At 56.8% G+C, this 16,924-nt stretch overlaps 3 protein-coding genes across 5 annotated transcripts in view; 2 read left to right on the top strand and 1 right to left on the bottom strand.

Moving 5' to 3' along the window:
* ASCC1 (activating signal cointegrator 1 complex subunit 1) overlaps positions 1-301 on the bottom strand; it is a 38,834-nt gene extending 38,533 nt beyond the window's left edge. The window contains exon 1 of the mRNA XM_075109385.1: positions 235-301. The gene's annotated coding sequence lies outside the window, so the exon portion shown is untranslated. The remainder of the gene's footprint in view (positions 1-234) is intronic.
* On the top strand, positions 5-12,019 carry ANAPC16 (anaphase promoting complex subunit 16). Of its 3 annotated transcripts, none has more exons than XM_075109388.1 (4): positions 5-104; positions 1,831-1,988; positions 4,152-4,226; positions 11,725-12,019. In XM_075109388.1, exons 1-4 carry the CDS (start codon positions 49-51, stop codon positions 11,913-11,915), a joined length of 480 nt encoding a protein of 159 aa, XP_074965489.1. In that variant the 5' UTR covers positions 5-48; the 3' UTR covers positions 11,916-12,019. The 3 variants fall into 3 exon arrangements, with proteins under 3 accessions (XP_074965489.1, XP_074965491.1, XP_074965490.1); XM_075109390.1 differs by lacking the exon at positions 11,725-12,019 and adding an exon at positions 5,251-5,535; XM_075109389.1 differs by lacking the exon at positions 11,725-12,019 and adding an exon at positions 6,086-6,955 and having other exon boundaries at positions 6-104.
* Positions 12,020-12,619: 600 nt separating this feature from the next.
* Positions 12,620-14,249, top strand: DDIT4 (DNA damage inducible transcript 4). Its single transcript, XM_075109387.1, has 2 exons — positions 12,620-12,778; positions 13,088-14,249. The coding sequence occupies exons 1-2, from the start codon at positions 12,682-12,684 to the stop codon at positions 13,561-13,563; spliced, it is 573 nt and encodes a 190-aa protein (XP_074965488.1). The 5' UTR covers positions 12,620-12,681; the 3' UTR covers positions 13,564-14,249.
* The last annotated feature ends 2,675 nt before the right edge of the window (positions 14,250-16,924 follow it).

Raw genomic sequence — 16,924 nt, 5'->3', positions numbered from 1 at the left:
AGTAGGAAGGGGCCGCGCGCGCCCGCGCGCCCGCCCGCTCGCCCCAGCATGCACCGCGAGCGCGATCACGCGCGCCGCCTGCGCGAAGCCGTCCGGGCGCCCAGGTGAGGTTCGGAGGGATCCGGAGCGCCCCGGGAACGGGAAAGGGGACGGCCTGGGAGGAGGAGGAGAGCAGCTCGGTTAGAACGGGGGTGGAGGGTGGGGGGAAAGGCTGGCGGCCGAGGCCTCACTCACCGGGAAGCAGCTCGCTACGGAAGCCGGGGAGGGGCTACGGCGGGAGAGGGGGCGGAGCGCGGGACCGTAGCGGGCATGAGCGGGTGGGGGAGGGAGGATCCGCGCATGCGCCCTGGCGCTAGCGAGGCTTCTACGTCCCGGGCGGGAGTGTGGGCAGGAGACGGCGCATGCGCAATGCCGGCGGCCGCGCTGCTCCCCCGCCTTACAAGATGGTGGGCGCGTCTGCCTGAGGTGGTGGTGAGGCGGGCACTGTCCTGGCTTGCCGCCCCCGCCCCTGTCTCAGGCTATTTAAAACAAGGACCTTGCCGCTATACCTTCCTAGGTATAGGAAGGCCGCCCGTCAGGCCTGCGAGCGGCATTTCAGTGCTAGGCATCATCTCCCTTCCTTCACGAGTGGGGAGCTGGACCTACCCAGGTTTGTTGAAGATGGTGTTGCTGACGTATTGTAACCATATCAAAGGTTTCTCTTATCCAGACATTTTTCTTTCATAGCCTGTAAGTCCCCAGCCTCCCGTGAGCTGCTATTTTATATCACATGCAGTAAATGAAACAGCCCTGAGATTAACTATGAGTGAACATGCAACTCCTAGTTGTGACAGTGTTTTTAAAGAAACATTTTCTCTACTGAAACCTTGAGAGCTCTCCAGAGGCCCTGTCTGTGTAGTCTAAAGAGTCTGCAGAAGTGTATTAAATAGTTAGGGTGATGGATATGTATTAAATGGGCAGGATAATTGGGAAGTGCTTATAAGTAGTTTGGAGGAGTAGCAAGTGCTGTCACTTATAAATGCTAGGTGACAGCTTTTTTACTATCGGACAGGTGTGTGAGAAGTTTCAAGTACTCTGTTGTGACAAATGTACAGCCAACACCTCTTAAAAACAAGGCTGAGAAAAGGGTATGCAAGAGGCAGACTGGGCTTGTGCTGGACAGGCAGACATTTGCTAACCCCTTGCCATTTTAGGTCAAATGCAGTATTTTTAAAGCAAAAGCACATCTGGAGGAGTGCAGAGAGCAGTTGCTGCAAATCAGGCACGGTGTGGCTTAATGCAGGATGCAGCACTGGAACTGGCAGTCCTGTGGGTTTCCAGGTTTTATGAGGCAGGAGGACTTTTTCCATGTTTCTGCTCCTGGAAACAAGGCAAAAAAAAAAAAAGGAAAAAAAAAGTCTGTTTATGACCCTGGGGAGTGGGAAAAGTGCCAGGCAGCTGAAGGACAGCAAATTCAGGCCAGCGACCTGTGCCAGGTTATTTTTATGCACGCTCCAATCGTCCAGCTGAATTCCCAGGCCCCCTTGTCCGAGGGGTCAGAGCATAGGTTACCTTCAGTTTCTGGGTGCCACCGCGTGGTGCGACAGCTAACTGCACCCGTTCCCACCATGGGTGCAGGCAGCCTCTCCCACGCACCCAGGGCAGCCTTGAACCACCAGCGCTTTGAGGCTACGCAGCGGGTGTGGCAGCCCAAAGCTGTGCTTGCTGGCTCTTCCTGGACCTTGCAGCCTTCATATGCTGTCAGAGATGTGTGTGGTCGCTGGCTTTGTGCCCTGGGAAACTCCGAGACACCCTTCCTAACTCTGCTTTGCTCCCTTTTTGTTCTTTCAGGCTGGGGCGGGGTGAAATGGCAGCCTCTTCCTCATCCTCTTCAGCTGGCGGAGTCAGTGGCAGCTCTGTAACGGGATCGGGGTTCAGTGTTTCGGACCTGGCGCCGCCCCGAAAAGCCCTCTTCACTTACCCCAAAGGAGCTGGGGAGATGCTGGAAGGTGATTGCTCCTGCCCTTCTCCTTCCCCACTTCTCCTGGTGTGCAGGCCAGCCCTGCAAGGGAGTTGCTGAGCTTGGCACCCTGCTGTCTTTTTTGACTTTAGCTGGCAAAAGCTGGAGGGAGGAAGGAAGCACCAGGGCTTGGGTAGGTCCTGAGCAGCCCTGCCTCTCCCACCAGTTGTTCATGAGGAAGTGATTTTTCTGGCAGTCACCTGTTTTTTAACTCCATGACAACACTTCAGACGAGGAAGCGATCTACCTGAAAGGGAACATGACGGTGTTAATTGCTCATTGTTAGCTAATCCTTTGATGTCAGGCAGGAATTACTGTAAAGATAGCTGAGGCAGGAGTATTTTTCTTGGCAAAAGGTATTCTGGGGTTGGATTTGACTGGGCTAGTACAGGAGGCAGCTTGTATCCCTGCTGGCCAGGAAACATAAAGCTTGCTTTTGCCCTTGACCCAAGTTAAAACCTCACCGCAGAGGTCTGTGAGAGGATAAATCAGCACTAGACCTCTCTTTTAATCCTTCAAGGCTGAACACGTTCCTCTTTTGGGCTCGTTCTTGTTGGGGCGTTTCTCCAGGACTGCCTGGAGAGGGTCGGGGCTCTGATCCAGCACAGCGCCTTGCGTTTGGGTGCCCGAGCCCTGCCACCCGCTTTGTCAGGGTTTTCTGAAGGAGGACCTGGGCACATTGCAGCTGCACATCCCTGCCCCTGCTCTAGGTGAGAGAGGAAGGGCAGGTCCTCCAGATGACAGGGTTAAGCCGAGGTTGGTCTGTCTGTCTGTCTGCTCCCCTTGAACTTCCTGTGTCACCATGCCGCGTGCTTGACTGCATGAGCCTGAGGTTCACTGGGGTGGCCCTGCAGCTCAGAAGTGACTGCTTTCCGGTAGAGATGAACACGGCGGTGCAGTGCACCTGGGAACTGATCGCTACGTTGTTTAAGGGCTGTTTTTATTACACATTAGATCCCATATGCCAGTCTATTGAAGTAATTATGACTAAAGGCTTGCTCATAGAACTTAACAAGCCCTCAAAACAAATTAAAATAATGAAGCACTTGTTGTTACCAAATAGACAGACAGCTGTTCCTCCTGAGAGCCGCTCTGTAGGACGGCCAGGCTGGGGCGTTGGAGGAGAGGGAAGGGTATGTCTGGGACTAGCATGGTGCGGCACCAATACAGCATTTCAGCAGCTTGTGAGAGGATGCTCTGAGCACAGTGAAACTCTGACTCTTCCCTCTTACCAGGGGTTCAACTCCAGGTTGGATTTTCCAAGGCCAGGGGTCTGTTTCTACCCTTAGTCTTTAAAATTGCTTCTCTTCCTTGTTTTTATGGCAACTTGGGTTTACTTTGGGCTGACCCATTTACTGTAACACAGCAGTTCATCTGCTCTGGGTGGCAGCAACAACTAAACACTGTCCCCGTTGCAGGAAGCTTTAAGTTAGCTTTTTAATTTCTGAGATAAAAGGTGATATACACATTCTTCTGTCAAGCAGGTGCTAGCGGGGTAGCTGCATACCAGTTTCCCCTTCAAAAATCCCCACCAACTGACTGATTTTTATTGTTACTTTATCGCACTCGTTTTTAAATAAACCCTTAGGTTTTTTCAGGTTTTGGTTTTTTGTTTTTTAGGAGGAAGTAGCATAAACTGTGTCAGTCTTTGACCCACAATTGGCTATGTATTCCACGTTGCTTTATTTCTGAGACAGCCGTGTGACCAATTACTGACTTGGATGGCAAGATACACATTATTTAAAATCCTTTATGCGGAGTTATGGTCAAAGCCTGTGGGAAATCATAAAGCACTGTGAGGACACAAGCTTCTGAGCCCCAAGGGAATTGGAGGCTGCCGCAGTATTAGTTGGCTTCTCCTTAGTTTACCTTCTATTTAAAATGGACTAAAATTGCTTGACGAAGGGGATGTAACAGAGTGTCAGCCAGGATGCCTCTCCAGGTAGCCAGCTGAAGCCCCGTGCAGGATTTGAGCGTGGGGCCATAGGGGCCAGAAACCGGAGCGCTGCAGTCTCAGCGTAGGGGAAAGTGTCAGAACGAGGCAAGTGGGGAAACCCACACCTCGAACATAAAAACAGGTTGGCGGCACTCGGTTAAGGCTGCTCAGTCTTAAAACTCTCAGATTAAACCACCTCCCTTTTTCTGTTTCCAGATGGCTCTGAAAGATTCCTCTGCGAATCTGTCTTCAGCTATCAGGTTGCATCTACATTAAAGCAAGTGAAACACGGTAAGCACCAAAGCGCCGTCTGTTTTAACTGCATGTCGATCGGGGAAGACGGCAGGGGAGTGCGGAGAAAGGGCTGACATGTTCTCGGGTGCCGACCACAAAAAAGCAGAATAGCCTTTTAAGTTGGCGAATTAACACTAAGTCAGGCCATCATCAAGTCCTTTTGCAAGCCCTATGCAAAGCGACGGGAACCCACACAGCCTGGGTGGGAACAGGCTGTGCCTTTCGAAGCTTGTTTTTCCATCGCTGTGCGCCGCGCTGCCTTCAGGAGAGGTGAGGCCAGAAGAGGAGGTTATGGGCAGGAAACGCCCACGCTCTGATCTTGGCCCAGCGCTGACTGTCTCTCTCGCCTCCGGCAAAGAGACACTCGTTTCCACCTTTGTTTCCCTACCGAGCCCTGAGCCCTCATGACACCAGCAGGGTCAAGCCAGGTTTCCAAAGGTGCTCAGGTGACGGACGCGCAGGTGCCTGGCGTGGCGTGACAGAGCTGACTCCACTCCCTGCCTCCCCGAGGAAGAGCCATACGTCTTGTTTGAACTTCTGCTTCCCTCCTGGGGCCTTCGCCTGCCGCCCAGGTGCCTGTAACTGAACGATGGGCTTGACTGCACGTCAGCTTTCGTTCCCAAGATACCGGACAGAGCTCAGCACCAGCTCGCGTCGCTGCTCGACGGTCACATCCTTTCTGGTCCCTGCCTCTTGTCAGCTAGAATGGGTACTTCCACGTGTTGTCTCAGACCGGAGAGGTTTCCTGTCCTCTGCTGGCGAGGGTTCTCAGGAGGAGGGCTGGGGGCGTGCAGCAGCTTGCAAGGACATGATCCTGTATTTCTGAACCAAAAAGCAAAGCTGAACTTCAGAGCCATTGTTTCCACAGCTCCGGCGCTACTGCAGCTGTAGCTACTGGGGGCTGCTGCACAGACTGGCACTGAAACTGGTTTGTGGAGCACCGGTTGCCTCCCTGTAAGAAAGGGGAAAGCCTTATAAAAAAGATGGAGGTCATTGTTTTTTTGGCTTGTTTGTTTGACAGTTCCTAAAAGTGCTCGGTTGCAGGAGGTGGAGCAAGAACAGTCCCTCTTAAAAGCACCCACTGCTGCAGTCAGCGTAAATCGTGCAAGTTTTATGTGACGCCTCTTGCTAGTGAGTCGGCTCATAGTGGGCCGTTTTTCCAAGAGGCCGGTGCGCTGTTAAGCTTCCAGCAGAGCCAAGAAAAGAAGGGCCGTTCTCGTCTCTGTATCGCCGCAGCTAATTCAACTGAAAATGGAGCCTGCGTGCCCAACGCACAACTGGCTTTAAATAAAGCTGAGAGGAACAAGTTGTCGTGGGGATCTCTGGGGAGGCAGCCCATCTCTCTGCGAGGACCTTGGTGTCATTAGCGTGCTCTGACAGCAGAGCCTTTCTGCTACACTCCCCCAGGCCCTCCTCAAAGGACCCTCGTTAAAGCGAGGGGTTCCTCGTGCTGCACCCAGCTCTGCCGTGGGCTGACCAAGCTCTCTCTGAACTTCTCTGTTCTTTTGCGCTATAAATATTTATGCTAAAGAAATGAGCTTCATCCTGTTTCGCCCCCATACGCTAATCGGTCTCGTGTTTCCCTGTTAGGACTTGAATTTACACGGCATGGGCTGGGATGGGTAAATACACATCCAGTGCTGGACAAGGCAGGAAAGCCTGTCCCTGCTTTCTCCTGTGATCTGACGAGGCCTCGCCGTTCACACGGGGCATTGGGTAGAGTGGGTTTGTGCTCTCATCGGCTTGGTGGGTTTTATTCTACTCTGTTCCCCACTGACAGCTGGGAATTTGCATCTAATTGAAAGGTTTAATCGCGCTGTCATTGCAAACCACAGTTACCTTTGAACTTCCCGCAGATCAACAAGTCGCAAGGATGGAAAAACTAGCTGGTCTGGTGGAAGAGCTGGAGGCAGATGAGTGGAGGTACAAGCCAATAGAGCAGCTCCTGGGATTCACACCCTCCTCGGGCTGAGCATGTCTGGATCGCTGCTGTCAGGGAGCAGAAGAAAAACGTTCTCTGGCCCAGCTTCAAAACACACCCCCCGTTTATCAGGATGCTGACAGCTGCATTGGCAGGACTTGGCTTTTTGGTTGTGGGGGCTTTTTTTTGGTGGTTTTTGTTTTTTCTTTTTCAAGTTGGGAGCGGGGATCTCCCATAAAGCTGCCAGTAAATGGAAGTGGCAGGATCCTTTAAGTCACCTGCAGCATTATGGGCTGGCAGAGCTGGGTTTCTGTAACTTAGAAGGTAGGTTCAGTTTTACAGCACCTGGAGAACCGCCTCATTGTTACAGCGGAGGGAAGACGTACAGTGTGGTGGCGGGGAAAGCGACCCAGTAACTCCGTCTGGCCATTCCCCGGCGCGTGGCCGAGGTGCCCGCGGGTTGGGATGCCTGCATCGAGCTGGGCCTCTGTAGAGCAGAGGTGCGATGCCCTGCCGAGAAACGCTCTTTGGCCTCAGCTGTTGTGTTGGGGGATGAACAGGATGAGAACTGTGCCAGGTCAGTCGGGAGGGGGCAGGCGGCGACGTTCTCCCCAGAGGTACCTCGGGTATTGCCTGAGCTGGTTTCTCTCGGTTGCTGTTTCTCCCGTGTCTGCCTAGCAAGCGCTGGTAGGGCACCGCTCTCTAATGCAGAAGCTGTATCTTTAATGCCCTGAAACTCCTTTTCCTCTTTATTATGTGTTAGCTTGCTCTGGGATAATAAAATAATTCTGCCTTTGAAACCGTTTATATTATCAAAGCTTGATGCCGGTGGGGGCGTCTGATGAAAGAAACCGTCACCCATTCGGTAGGTAATGGGAGGTTTAATGAAGCTCAGAGGCAGCTTGGCTGTTAGGATGGTCAACTTCAGTTCAGTTTAAAAAAACCCCTCTGAGAGGAACCAAACCACTCTTGCTTTACACTCAAAAGTGGATTGGTTTACATCAGATTTTAATCCTGGTTTAACTCTGCCAGCAGAAACCCCTCATTTAAATCCATCCATTTTAATCATGTCGTTTTTCGTTTGTACTTCACTTCTGTTCTTGGGGGCAACGGGATTTCCATTTTCTGGCATAACCGTTTCAACATGTTAGTTTTTCCATTGATTAGAGCCTTAACGCCACATTTTTGCTAGCCCACGGGGGGATAGGCTCAGCACCGTATTTAAGCGATTGTACGACTTACTGCTCCAGATGCCTAATTCTTCCGTTTTCAACATCTTATTTATGAGATGACTTTATTTTTACTCACTATTTCAGTCCAGCCGCATCTGGATTGAAACAGATTAATTGGAATCCATCCCTGTCTTAGTTATATCACCAGCAATTTGTCTTAACTAAAACTAGGGGGGGAAATGTATGCAGACACGTTCTGCCTTTGTTTCTGTTTATAAATTAGTTCTAGCATCAGAGCTGGCTTTTCGTGATCCAGAGCGACGTGCCACCCAAAAGCCAGCCCCCATGTGCAGATGAAGTCCCAGTTCCAGCTCCACACCCGTGGAAATTCACACTGTACAGTTTCTGAAACCGTGTTCGGGCGTTCTCACGTCCGGCTACAGCTCAAGACGTGTCCCACGCCACCTCTCCCCCCCAGCACGGCCCGGAAAACCTCCTTCCCCGGCCTGGGAGGGCTGCCAGCCCCCGCCGCGGGGGGGCCTCCTGCGCAGTAAGCGGGTCCTCGGCCAGTATCACGTTAAACGTGATGGCGTTTGGTGTTAAAACTCCATCCCAGATGGAGTTATTCTGAGAAGGGAGCATTTCAATCAACAACTTGTTTGTTTTATATTATCTATTTTTAATCCTGCTTACTCCAGCCACTTAAACCTCCCTTGGCCACACTTGCCTAAAATACCCCCGTATCAAGACAGCACCGTGGGGTTTAACAAGGGAGCCGTGCCCCTTCTGCTGCCGACCACGCCGCAGCCCCCCACCCTCTCGCTGACCCTACGTGCTGCAACCCGCGTAATCGGATGCAGAAAAAAACCTTCCCTTTTTTACTGCTTGACCTGACACTTTTCCACTCTGCCAGCCCTCCCGGGGATGCCGGGGGCATCGGCGCCTGCGGCTCTGCTGACGGGACGCAGCACCCAAGCATCTCCCGGATTTCCCTGCAAGCCCGGTGCACGACGCAGGGTCTCAAGCACGGCGGGGCTGACGTTTCCCTGGGGCAGCCCCCTCCTTCTGTCCCTTGTTTTCCAGCCGTTTCTCGGGCTCGCGGCTGGACGGAGTGGGAGCAGGGAACGGCCCCGGCGCTGTGCCGTACATGGCTTGTTTGTATGTGCGCGCAGCACCAAAATAGACACATGTGCGAGAGCCATTGAGAGGAAGTGAAAAGTTCACCCTGTACAGTACTACAAATGCAAAAACATGTTGTTGGCCGTTCCCTCCTCCCGCTCAGTAAACACTTTATGTAAGGCGGTGAAAACTGGAGGGATTGCTGCATGGTAAAAAAAAAAAAAAAACAATACCCCTTGTGCTCCCCCTCCTCCAAACACAGGTTTTTGCCTGGCAGCTGGAATCTCCCTTATTTCTACTTTGCAGAGCGGTGGGGCAGGGCCGGCAGTAACTATTCCTCCTCCGGGTTTTGGAGTGCTATTCCCCCTCACCTCAGGGGTCTCTGCAGCATCATGGGGGGCTCGGCGAGCAGCTCGGGGGGGCTGTGTGGAGGCTGCAGCTGGGAGCGGAGCGGCAGGGGGAAGGGAGCCTGTCAGCTGTGAGCAAAAGTTGATGAGGGGAGGATAAAAAAAAAAAAGCTGAACAAAGAGCCCCGTTCAGGGCTGCTGGTTGGTTTTCCTGTGGGTGCTCGAAGCAGAACGTTATGTACCGGCGCACAGGCCCCGCTCACACCTCCCCTCCCCGCTCCTCGGGCTGCTGGCTGCGGCCCCAGCGCAGGGGATGGTGCCAAGGCACGCGCTCGCCTTGCTGCCCGGCCAAAACACCCGGCCAGGGAGGGCCTCTCCCCCCGCCAAGGATGCGGGAGTGTGGGGCAATGCCCCCCAAAACACCAGCTCCCGGTTTTCGCCTGGGATGGGGCAAAAGCAACCAAGGGGAGATGAATTTTGTGAAGACGTGGCACGGTGCTGACCCAGCGCTTGGCATCTCAGCTGCCAAAACCCGTCCACCGCCCTCCTCGGACGTGCGTTCCTTGTTTCTCTGCCTGAGTCCCGCACGTCGCAGGCAGGCAGCCTGCCTGCAGCTGCTTGTCCCGGGGCTGGGGGGGTGAGAGACAGGCCCCAAAGGTTTGGCTGCAGCAGAGACCTGCCTGGCTGGCGGCACGCCGGGACCTGCCACGGCGTTCCACTCAGCCCGCAGCCTTCAGCTCGCTTGTTGGAGCCGGCCATGGGCTTGGTGCAGTGGCGGAGGATACGTGGGGTCACCCCTCGTGTGCCCATCATCCCCTGCCACGACCAGGGACCCAGTGACCAAGGACGGGGCTGGAGAGGGTGCAAAGGATGCCCGCCCTGCAGGCGCCTAGTGGACACCCCAAAAACCACAGCCTCCCCCCCCAGCTCAGGCCCTTCATTACATTCCCCCCCATAAAAGCTTGGACACAGAGGATCACACCAGCCTCTGTGCCAACCCCAGCTGTGTGCCGAAATAATGCATAAAATCTACCTAAAAGCGTTTTTTTCGGCCGCGGAGCTGCTGGGAACCCATGTGAACAACACCATGGGCACTGGCAGCCACCCCATGGGGCAGGAATTTGCCCCCCCGGCATACGCGGGGACATGGTTTGCACCCTATGTGTGCCGAGGCACTCGCTGAACCCCCCCTGCACATCTCCTCCCTTCCTCCTCCTCCTCCTCCTTCCCAACCCCCTCCCCCTGCAGCCCTGCAAATCCGCTGAGCTCAGCACATCCCGGGCAGGGGCCCAGCCAGGACCCTCCCCAACGCCAGCCGCCCCCGCCGCTCCCACTTAACCCTTTGCAAAGCTGGCCGGGCTGGAAATTGGAGCGATCGAGCAAATCTCATGCGGTGGGGAGGGGGTGGCAGCGGGGTGTCCCAGGAGGCACAGCCGGCCGGGAACAGGCTGTCTCCAGAAAGTTTCATCCGTTGCCCTGAAGGCCCCGCTGCTTCTCCCCAGAAAGGATGGCAGGTCGGGGGAAAGACGCACTGCTTGGCCGCAACAGTTACGCTGGGTTTATGCCAGGAGCAGTAACCAGGGAGGAGAAGCTCAGGGAGTACTAATACTGCAGTTAAAACTTTGCTTTCTAGCCTCAAACTGTTTCTAGAGGCTCTGCTGCAGAAAAGCAGCCTGGGTCATGGTCTCTTTTGGGAAGGAAAATGAGCTGCGAACCCCGAGACACCTCGCCTCCCAGCAGACCCGTGAGCGCGCAGCATACCCTTAGGATTATTTTATTTTGGAAATCAAAAATTACGTGTCACTTTAAAACCTGCCGTCGCACCGGAGGCTGCTTGCTCCCCTGCCTACCAGGCCATGTTATGGTAAAGAAAGAAAAATATTTATGCAGGGCTTCAGAATTCAAGCTTATTTTTAGCAAGGCGCCTTCCCTGTGGTCCTTCACCTCTTTTTTCATTTATTTGCCGTTTTCCCCGTTTTGACCCCAAAGCCAGCAGTTCCTCATCTATTTTCAGCCTCGCCCAGCAAACATTCATACCAATGATTTGGTGGTTGCGGGGAGAAAAAAACCCACGAGCTAGATTTTGTTAAAAAACAGGATCCCAAACACCATCCAACCGTTTCCGAGTGTATGCATCTATATTTTGCTGTATTGCACGGCAAGTGCGCAAGTATTTTTACATTTTTAACAGCTGGAGTTGGGGTTTGATCATTTTTTTGTCCTGAAAAGCTGAGCAATAGCCCTGTGTGCTGCAGGCGCAAGCCAGGGCTTGTTCCCTGCGCATCCCTTCTGTCCTGCTGCTCCCCAAGGTGCCACCCGCTCCCCTGGCTTGGACCTCTGCTCCTGAAATGGCAACAGATTCAAGCCCCACTTCATCTTTGACCCCTAAAAAGCAATTTCTGCACCGCTACAGCTGCTGCTGGGGCGCCCGGACCCTCCGGACCCTGCACACCCACCACCCCACAGCTCTTGGGTGGGAGAACTTGTCCTGTGCCCCCTGTCCCACTCGCTCCCGGCAGGCGTTTGCTCTCCACCGTGTTTACTGCTGGGACCGTTATCAATCTCTGCTCAGGAAGGACAGTACCCAAGATAGCTCCTGGAGTGACTTCAGCGTACTCAGCTCCTCCGATAAAGCCGCAGGCAAGCGTGGCGGGAGGACAAACAAAGCCCTTTATCGCGAATTAATGGGCCTTCGGTTCCCTGCGCTCCTCGGGGTCTGGCTGCAGAAAGGTCACGTACGCAGGGGCAGGCACGCACGGAGCTGTGGCTGGGACGCGCTTCCAGAGCAAGGGGCTTGGAAGACAGCATCCTGTCCCCGTTTTAGGGGACCACTGCAGGAGGCGGACGGGGCCTGGCCCCGAAAAAAATCCCCCATCCCACCCCGGCTGTGCCCTGCTCTTGCTCCCTCTGACTTTTAACGTGTTTCACTCCAACAGCCCTTACTTTCTTAAGAAACCTGGACGACGCCGGCTCACGGGACACCGGCACCCTGATCATCCGCAGCGCCGTGGGATCTGGGCTTGGCTCAAGACCCGAAGGAGGGCAGCAGCCAACGCTGGGCAGCCGTGTCCCACGCTCAGCAAGCCAGTGCCGCCTAGAACGCCAGGGCCTTCGGCGGGCGCGTTAAAAACAAGCCATCTGTAAACCCCCGTGGCCCTGTTGCCTGCCGTCGGGTTTTGTGCCAGCCGGAGCCAGTGCCACAACCCAGAGTGGTGAATGGTGGGGACGGGGCATGGCGCTTCTTGCTGCTGCCAGAATGCTTCCGAGGCTGAGCACAAGGCCTGGGACAGGGCCTGGCCCAGGGGGTGCGGGGGGCAAGGCCCGGGCCTAGGCTGGGCCCCGAGGTGGGGGGCCGGGGGCTAGCGGGCCTAGGCTGGGCCCTTGGCGGGGGTGGTGTCAGGGGGTCAGGTCCGGGCCTAGGCCGGGCCCTGAGGTGGGGGGCTGGGGTTTAAGTCCGCGCCTAGGCCGGGGCCTGAGGTGGGGGTTGAGGGGGTTACGCCCGGGCCTAGGCTGGGCCCTGGGGCGGGGGGCAAGACCCGGGGCCGGGGGCTGAGGCCCGGGCCGTGACGGGGGCGGCAGGCGGACGGCGGCGGACGGCGGCGGGTGACCCCGGCCCAGCCCGGGGCGGCCCCCCCTGATGCAACCCCGGGCGCCGTTTGCAGGGCGCGGGGCGGGCGGGGCGGGGCGCAATGGGCGTGGCTTGTGAGCAGAGGGCGTGGCTTCCCGCTGTCACCGGGCAGGAGAGACGCCGCGGACGTGCCCCGCGCTCCCATTGGCGGGCGCGGGACGGAGGGGCGGGGCCATCCGCACCGCTCCTATAAAAAGCGGGCGGCGGGGCGGCAGCGGGGCAGAGCGGGCGCGGAGGCGGCGGCGGGCGGCGAGGTGCGGTCGCCATGCACGGGCTGTGGGAGCGGCTGGCGGGCGGCGAGCGGGGCCGCCTGGAGACCTCCGACTGCGAGTCGCTGGGCAGCGCCTCCGGCTCGGAGGGAGGTGAGTGGGGGCTGCCGAGGGGGAGGAGCCCTGCCCGGGGGGTGCCGTCCCTGAGGGACCTGGGGTTCTTCTGAGGGATGGGGGTGGGGAGAGCCTGGGGACCCCTGAGGTTCTTCTGAGGGATGGGGTGCCTGTGGGGTCTGGGGTCCCCTGGAGGGTTGAGAGATGGCTGAAGGGGGTGTGCCCAGCCCCTGCACCCCAGTTACACCCCCCAAGCCCTGGGCTCGGTGTTGACCCGCAATGGTGAGACCCCAAGCAGCACCCCAGCCCACCTCTCTGGTGCTGACCTGCCTCCTGTTCCCTCCGCAGATGCAGAGTATGCCGAGGGGGCCTCCCTGCCAGACCTGGACCTGCTGCATGACCCCGAGGATGAGCTGCTCTGCGCCAACCTGATGGACGTGGTCCAGGCCATGCTGGGCAGAGCCCCGCTGGGCGCCAAGCGCTGCTCCCGGCTCCTCATGCCGGCCCAGCTCCTGGCGCAGGTGAGGACGGAGCTGCTGCGCCTGGCCTGCAGTGAGCCCTGCGGGCTGCGCGGGGCTCTCCTCGACCTCTGCGTGGAGCATGGCAAGGCCTGCCATGATGTGGGGCACATCGCTGTGGACCCCGCCGTGGTGCCCACCTTCCAGCTCACCCTGGTGCTCCGGCTGGACTCCCGCCTCTGGCCCAAGATCCAGGGACTTTTCACCTCAGGACCGGCTTTCACACCGCTGAAGCTGAGCACGGGCTTCAGGGTCATCAAGAAGAAGCTGTACAGCTCTGAGCAGCTGCTCATAGAGGAGTGCTGACAGGCCGCGCTGGAGAAGCGACTTACCCAAGCGCTTTGGAAGAGCTGGTTAGAGCGTGGTGGCTCCCAGCAGCCGCTGTAGTTTAGGTTAGGCTGGAGTAGGGCTGTAGGTGGAAGTAGTTTGGGCAGGCGGAGATCCCTGCCTGTGCCGGAGTGTCCCCGGAGCGGACCGGGATGCAGGCGGAGGTCGCTTCGCACGGTTGATGATCGCGGGGTGATTGCGGCAGCGGGGCTGCTGGGGGGTGGATGGTCTCCTCCTGGTGGCCGATTAATCATGGGGGGGGTTATTTGGGGTTGTTTTTTTTTTTTTTGTAACAAGGATTGTAATCAATGGGGTTTCTGGGGGAGGGCGCGTGTGGGAGTGAGTGATGGCCGGGCTGTAGGTCTAGATCAAAGACAAAACCCTGCCGCTGGCACCTGGGCAGCTCAGCGCTGGGCTCCCGGTGAGGCCGGAGGGGGTGGCCGGGATCGCTTACGTCTTTGGTCACGAGAGCGCGGTGTGGGAGAGGCGCGTGCGAGGCGACGTGGGGATGGAGGGCAGGACCCCTTGCTGTGACACGCCATGGGGGGCTTCATTGGTTACAGTTTACACTCATACACTTGATGTTCAAGTGCAAAAAAACTTCCTATGCAATCATGTTGGGGTGGGTTTTTTACTTTTCTAATAAAAGCTGACTTTGTTGATAACGTGCTGTCTCCCCATTCTCACTCAGGGCCAGAGAGGGATGACGCACCTGCTCCCAGCCGGTCCGGAATCCCTGCTGGCATCCGTGGGAAGCCTTTCCCTGTGGTGGGAGCTGAAGGTTGTGGCAGTGGGCACAGGGGGATTCCCCCCATTCCCAAGTGCGGGCTGTGACTCGGAGCTGAGCCAGCCAGGGGCCTGCCCATGCCCTGGGGGCGAGGCCCTGCCTCACCTGCCCCTGCTGGGAGCTACAGGAGGGTTCTGGGCAGAAAATCAGAAGAATTGGCTAAAACTGGGAGGGAGGAGGAGAGGGCTGCACCTGCTGGGGGAGCGTGCCCCAGCTCCAAGCACCCTCTGCAGAAAGGAAACCAATCCCCCAAGCCTGCAATTAGAGCTGCTCAGAGAAAAGGCTTTCACTAACGTGTAATTAAGCCGCTTGGCAAAGGAGCCTGGCGGAAGGTGCGGGGGTAAAACCAGCCCGAAGAGAGAAAATATTTCCATTCAAATGAGAGTTTGTTCTGGCTTGAGCTTCTGTTGTTGGGTTGTTTTGGGTTTTTTTCCCCCACCCTGTGGACAGACACTGACTTGGTGATGAAAATCTTCACCAAAAAAGCTGTTCCTGAAAAGGCCGTACCTGGAGTGTTCGGAGCTGGTGTTGCTCAGCCATGTAAATACCATCTAGGAGCGATGAAAGCACCAAGCAGGGCTGGGTGGGTACAGCGGGCAACAGACCTCTACAAAGCCACATTGTGCAAAGGGGAGGGGGTTTCCCCTAAAATTTTGAGGTCTGAGGTATTGCTCAGGGTCCGACTGTTCCTGCCTGGATAGGGACAGCCCCGTGCTGGGGTCAGGTGCCCTGTGGGGTTGTCCAGTGGCAAAACCGCTGTCAGGCCAGACCAGGAGCTCTGGAAGGGGCTGGAAAGGAAATGCCAAACCTGAAGTTTTTGGGCAAAATCGTGAGAGGAGCAGCTTTTGGCAATGCTGGCGTGGGGTGGAAATGGCACATTGGTCCCCAGCCATGGTGAGGGGCTGATTGTGCGGTGAGGGCAGCGGCACCGGTGCCTCGGCTCAGGCTGTGCTCTCATCCCCTGCCGAGACGTATCTCAAAGCTATATATGTAGCTTCATAAATGTATGTATTTTTATATATGGAGCTCTGAAGCATGCGGAGGGGATCACCCTGTGCCTTGCTGTGCCGCCAGTGGTAGCATGGCGCCGGCTCGCCCCCTGCCAGCCTTTCCGAGGGTGGGTGAGGGACTCTGCATCATGTTTTTTTTAACTTACTATTACAAGGAATAATCAAGGCTTTGCAGAAAATGCCAAGAAAACAAAACAAACCCACATGGGGTCCACATGCCCCTGAAACGCCCCATGGTCACAGCCCCAGCCACGAGGGATGTCAGGTGAGGCTTTGCCTCTATTTATAGTAAAATGGCCTTTCCATGACAAATTTGGGGGGGATGTCAAGGTCCCCGGGGGTTGGCATCTCCCTGGAAGGTGCCAGGAGTTTCTAGGGAGGCTGTATTTAGCCTCTCCTGGGGCAGGGAGGGGGGCAGGAGGAGGGATATTTTGGGACCTGGGAGGCAGCAATGGGGCTATTTGTGGCACCCGCAGCGGCCTGGGGCTCCCGGTGCCATCATGGTGGCAGGGAAAGGCAGATTTTTTTGGCGGGGGGCATCAGCAGCAATAAGGCAACCAAGGATTTAAAGCTTAGCTTAACACTAAACTCTGATGTTTTGCTGCTGAAAATTATACTGGCGAGAAGCGGGGTCCCCCTTCGCTCCCTACCTGCTGGAGGAGGATGCTCGTGGGGCACCCACCTTCGGCGCTGCTTTTGGTGCCTGCGCCAATTAAAAGTTTGGGCTAATGCGCTGCCAAGTGGGGAAGAAGCTAATGGGCAGCACAAATCACCTTGTTGAGCGCGCAGGGACCAGCACACCGAAATGCAGGGCATCGCCCATTGCGCCAGGTTGGGAATGACCCGAAACGCAGCAAAAACCACCCCAAAAAAAAAAAAACCTGGGGCATGGCAGCACCCGCGTGCATCATTAAAGGGAAAAAAAGAGGGAGCACCGGGGGTTTTGCCTGGCAGCGGCGTCGGGGTCACGTCAGACTCGCCCAGCCGGCGCGCCGGCACGGGCATTATTGCGAGAGGCTGGCGGGGCTGAGTCACCGCCGCTGCTGGGAATGTGGTGCGAGGGGAAACTGAAGTGACGTGACCCCCCCCCGGCCTCTGAGAGAAGGAAACGTAAACAAGGAAAAGAGGGGAAAACCCACCCCAAACTCTCTGGCCCTTTGGTGTGGGGGGCTGAGGAGGAGGAGGAGGGGAGCGCGGTGGGGGCAAGCCTGTGCCAGGCACTGCGTGTGTGTGTGTGTGTGGGGGGGAAACCTTTTGCTGCCCCGGGGAGGTGGGGAAAGAGCGGCCCGGCTGGGAGCGCAGCCCACCAGCTCCTGAGGGTTTTGGGCTGGCAGTTTCCGAGCAGTCACCACTGGGGAGCACGGCCAAGGCAGCATTTCCACCCCGGACGAAGGCGGCCCAAGCCTTCCCGCCCGCCGCCCTCCCCGATGGGCCGCGGCCGAAGGGCACCGCGGCGCGCTGGGCTGGCACCATTCTGGGCTAAGACTCGAGCATCCCCCAGACGAGCGCCGGCGGCGGCCGCGGGGTACCCGCCAGCAGGTCA

This window comes from Phalacrocorax aristotelis, chromosome 14, assembly GCF_949628215.1.
Source record: "Phalacrocorax aristotelis chromosome 14, bGulAri2.1, whole genome shotgun sequence".
In the NCBI taxonomy this organism is placed as follows: Eukaryota; Metazoa; Chordata; class Aves; order Suliformes; family Phalacrocoracidae; genus Phalacrocorax; species Phalacrocorax aristotelis.
The sequence above is the reverse complement of the archived record's forward strand: the minus strand, read 5'-3'. Positions and strand labels throughout refer to the sequence as shown.

Coding starts and splice junctions, on each gene's coding strand:
- DDIT4 (XM_075109387.1), top strand. CDS start 12,682: ATGCACGGGCTGTGGGAGCGGCTGGCGGGCGGCGAGCGGGGCCGCCTG. Junction 12,779..13,087: donor CGCCTCCGGCTCGGAGGGAG/GTGAGTGGGGGC, acceptor TTCCCTCCGCAG/ATGCAGAGTATGCCGAGGGG.
- ANAPC16 (XM_075109388.1), top strand. CDS start 49: ATGCACCGCGAGCGCGATCACGCGCGCCGCCTGCGCGAAGCCGTCCGG. Junction 1,989..4,151: donor AGCTGGGGAGATGCTGGAAG/GTGATTGCTCCT, acceptor TTCTGTTTCCAG/ATGGCTCTGAAAGATTCCTC. Junction 4,227..11,724: donor ATTAAAGCAAGTGAAACACG/GTAAGCACCAAA, acceptor TCACTCCAACAG/CCCTTACTTTCTTAAGAAAC.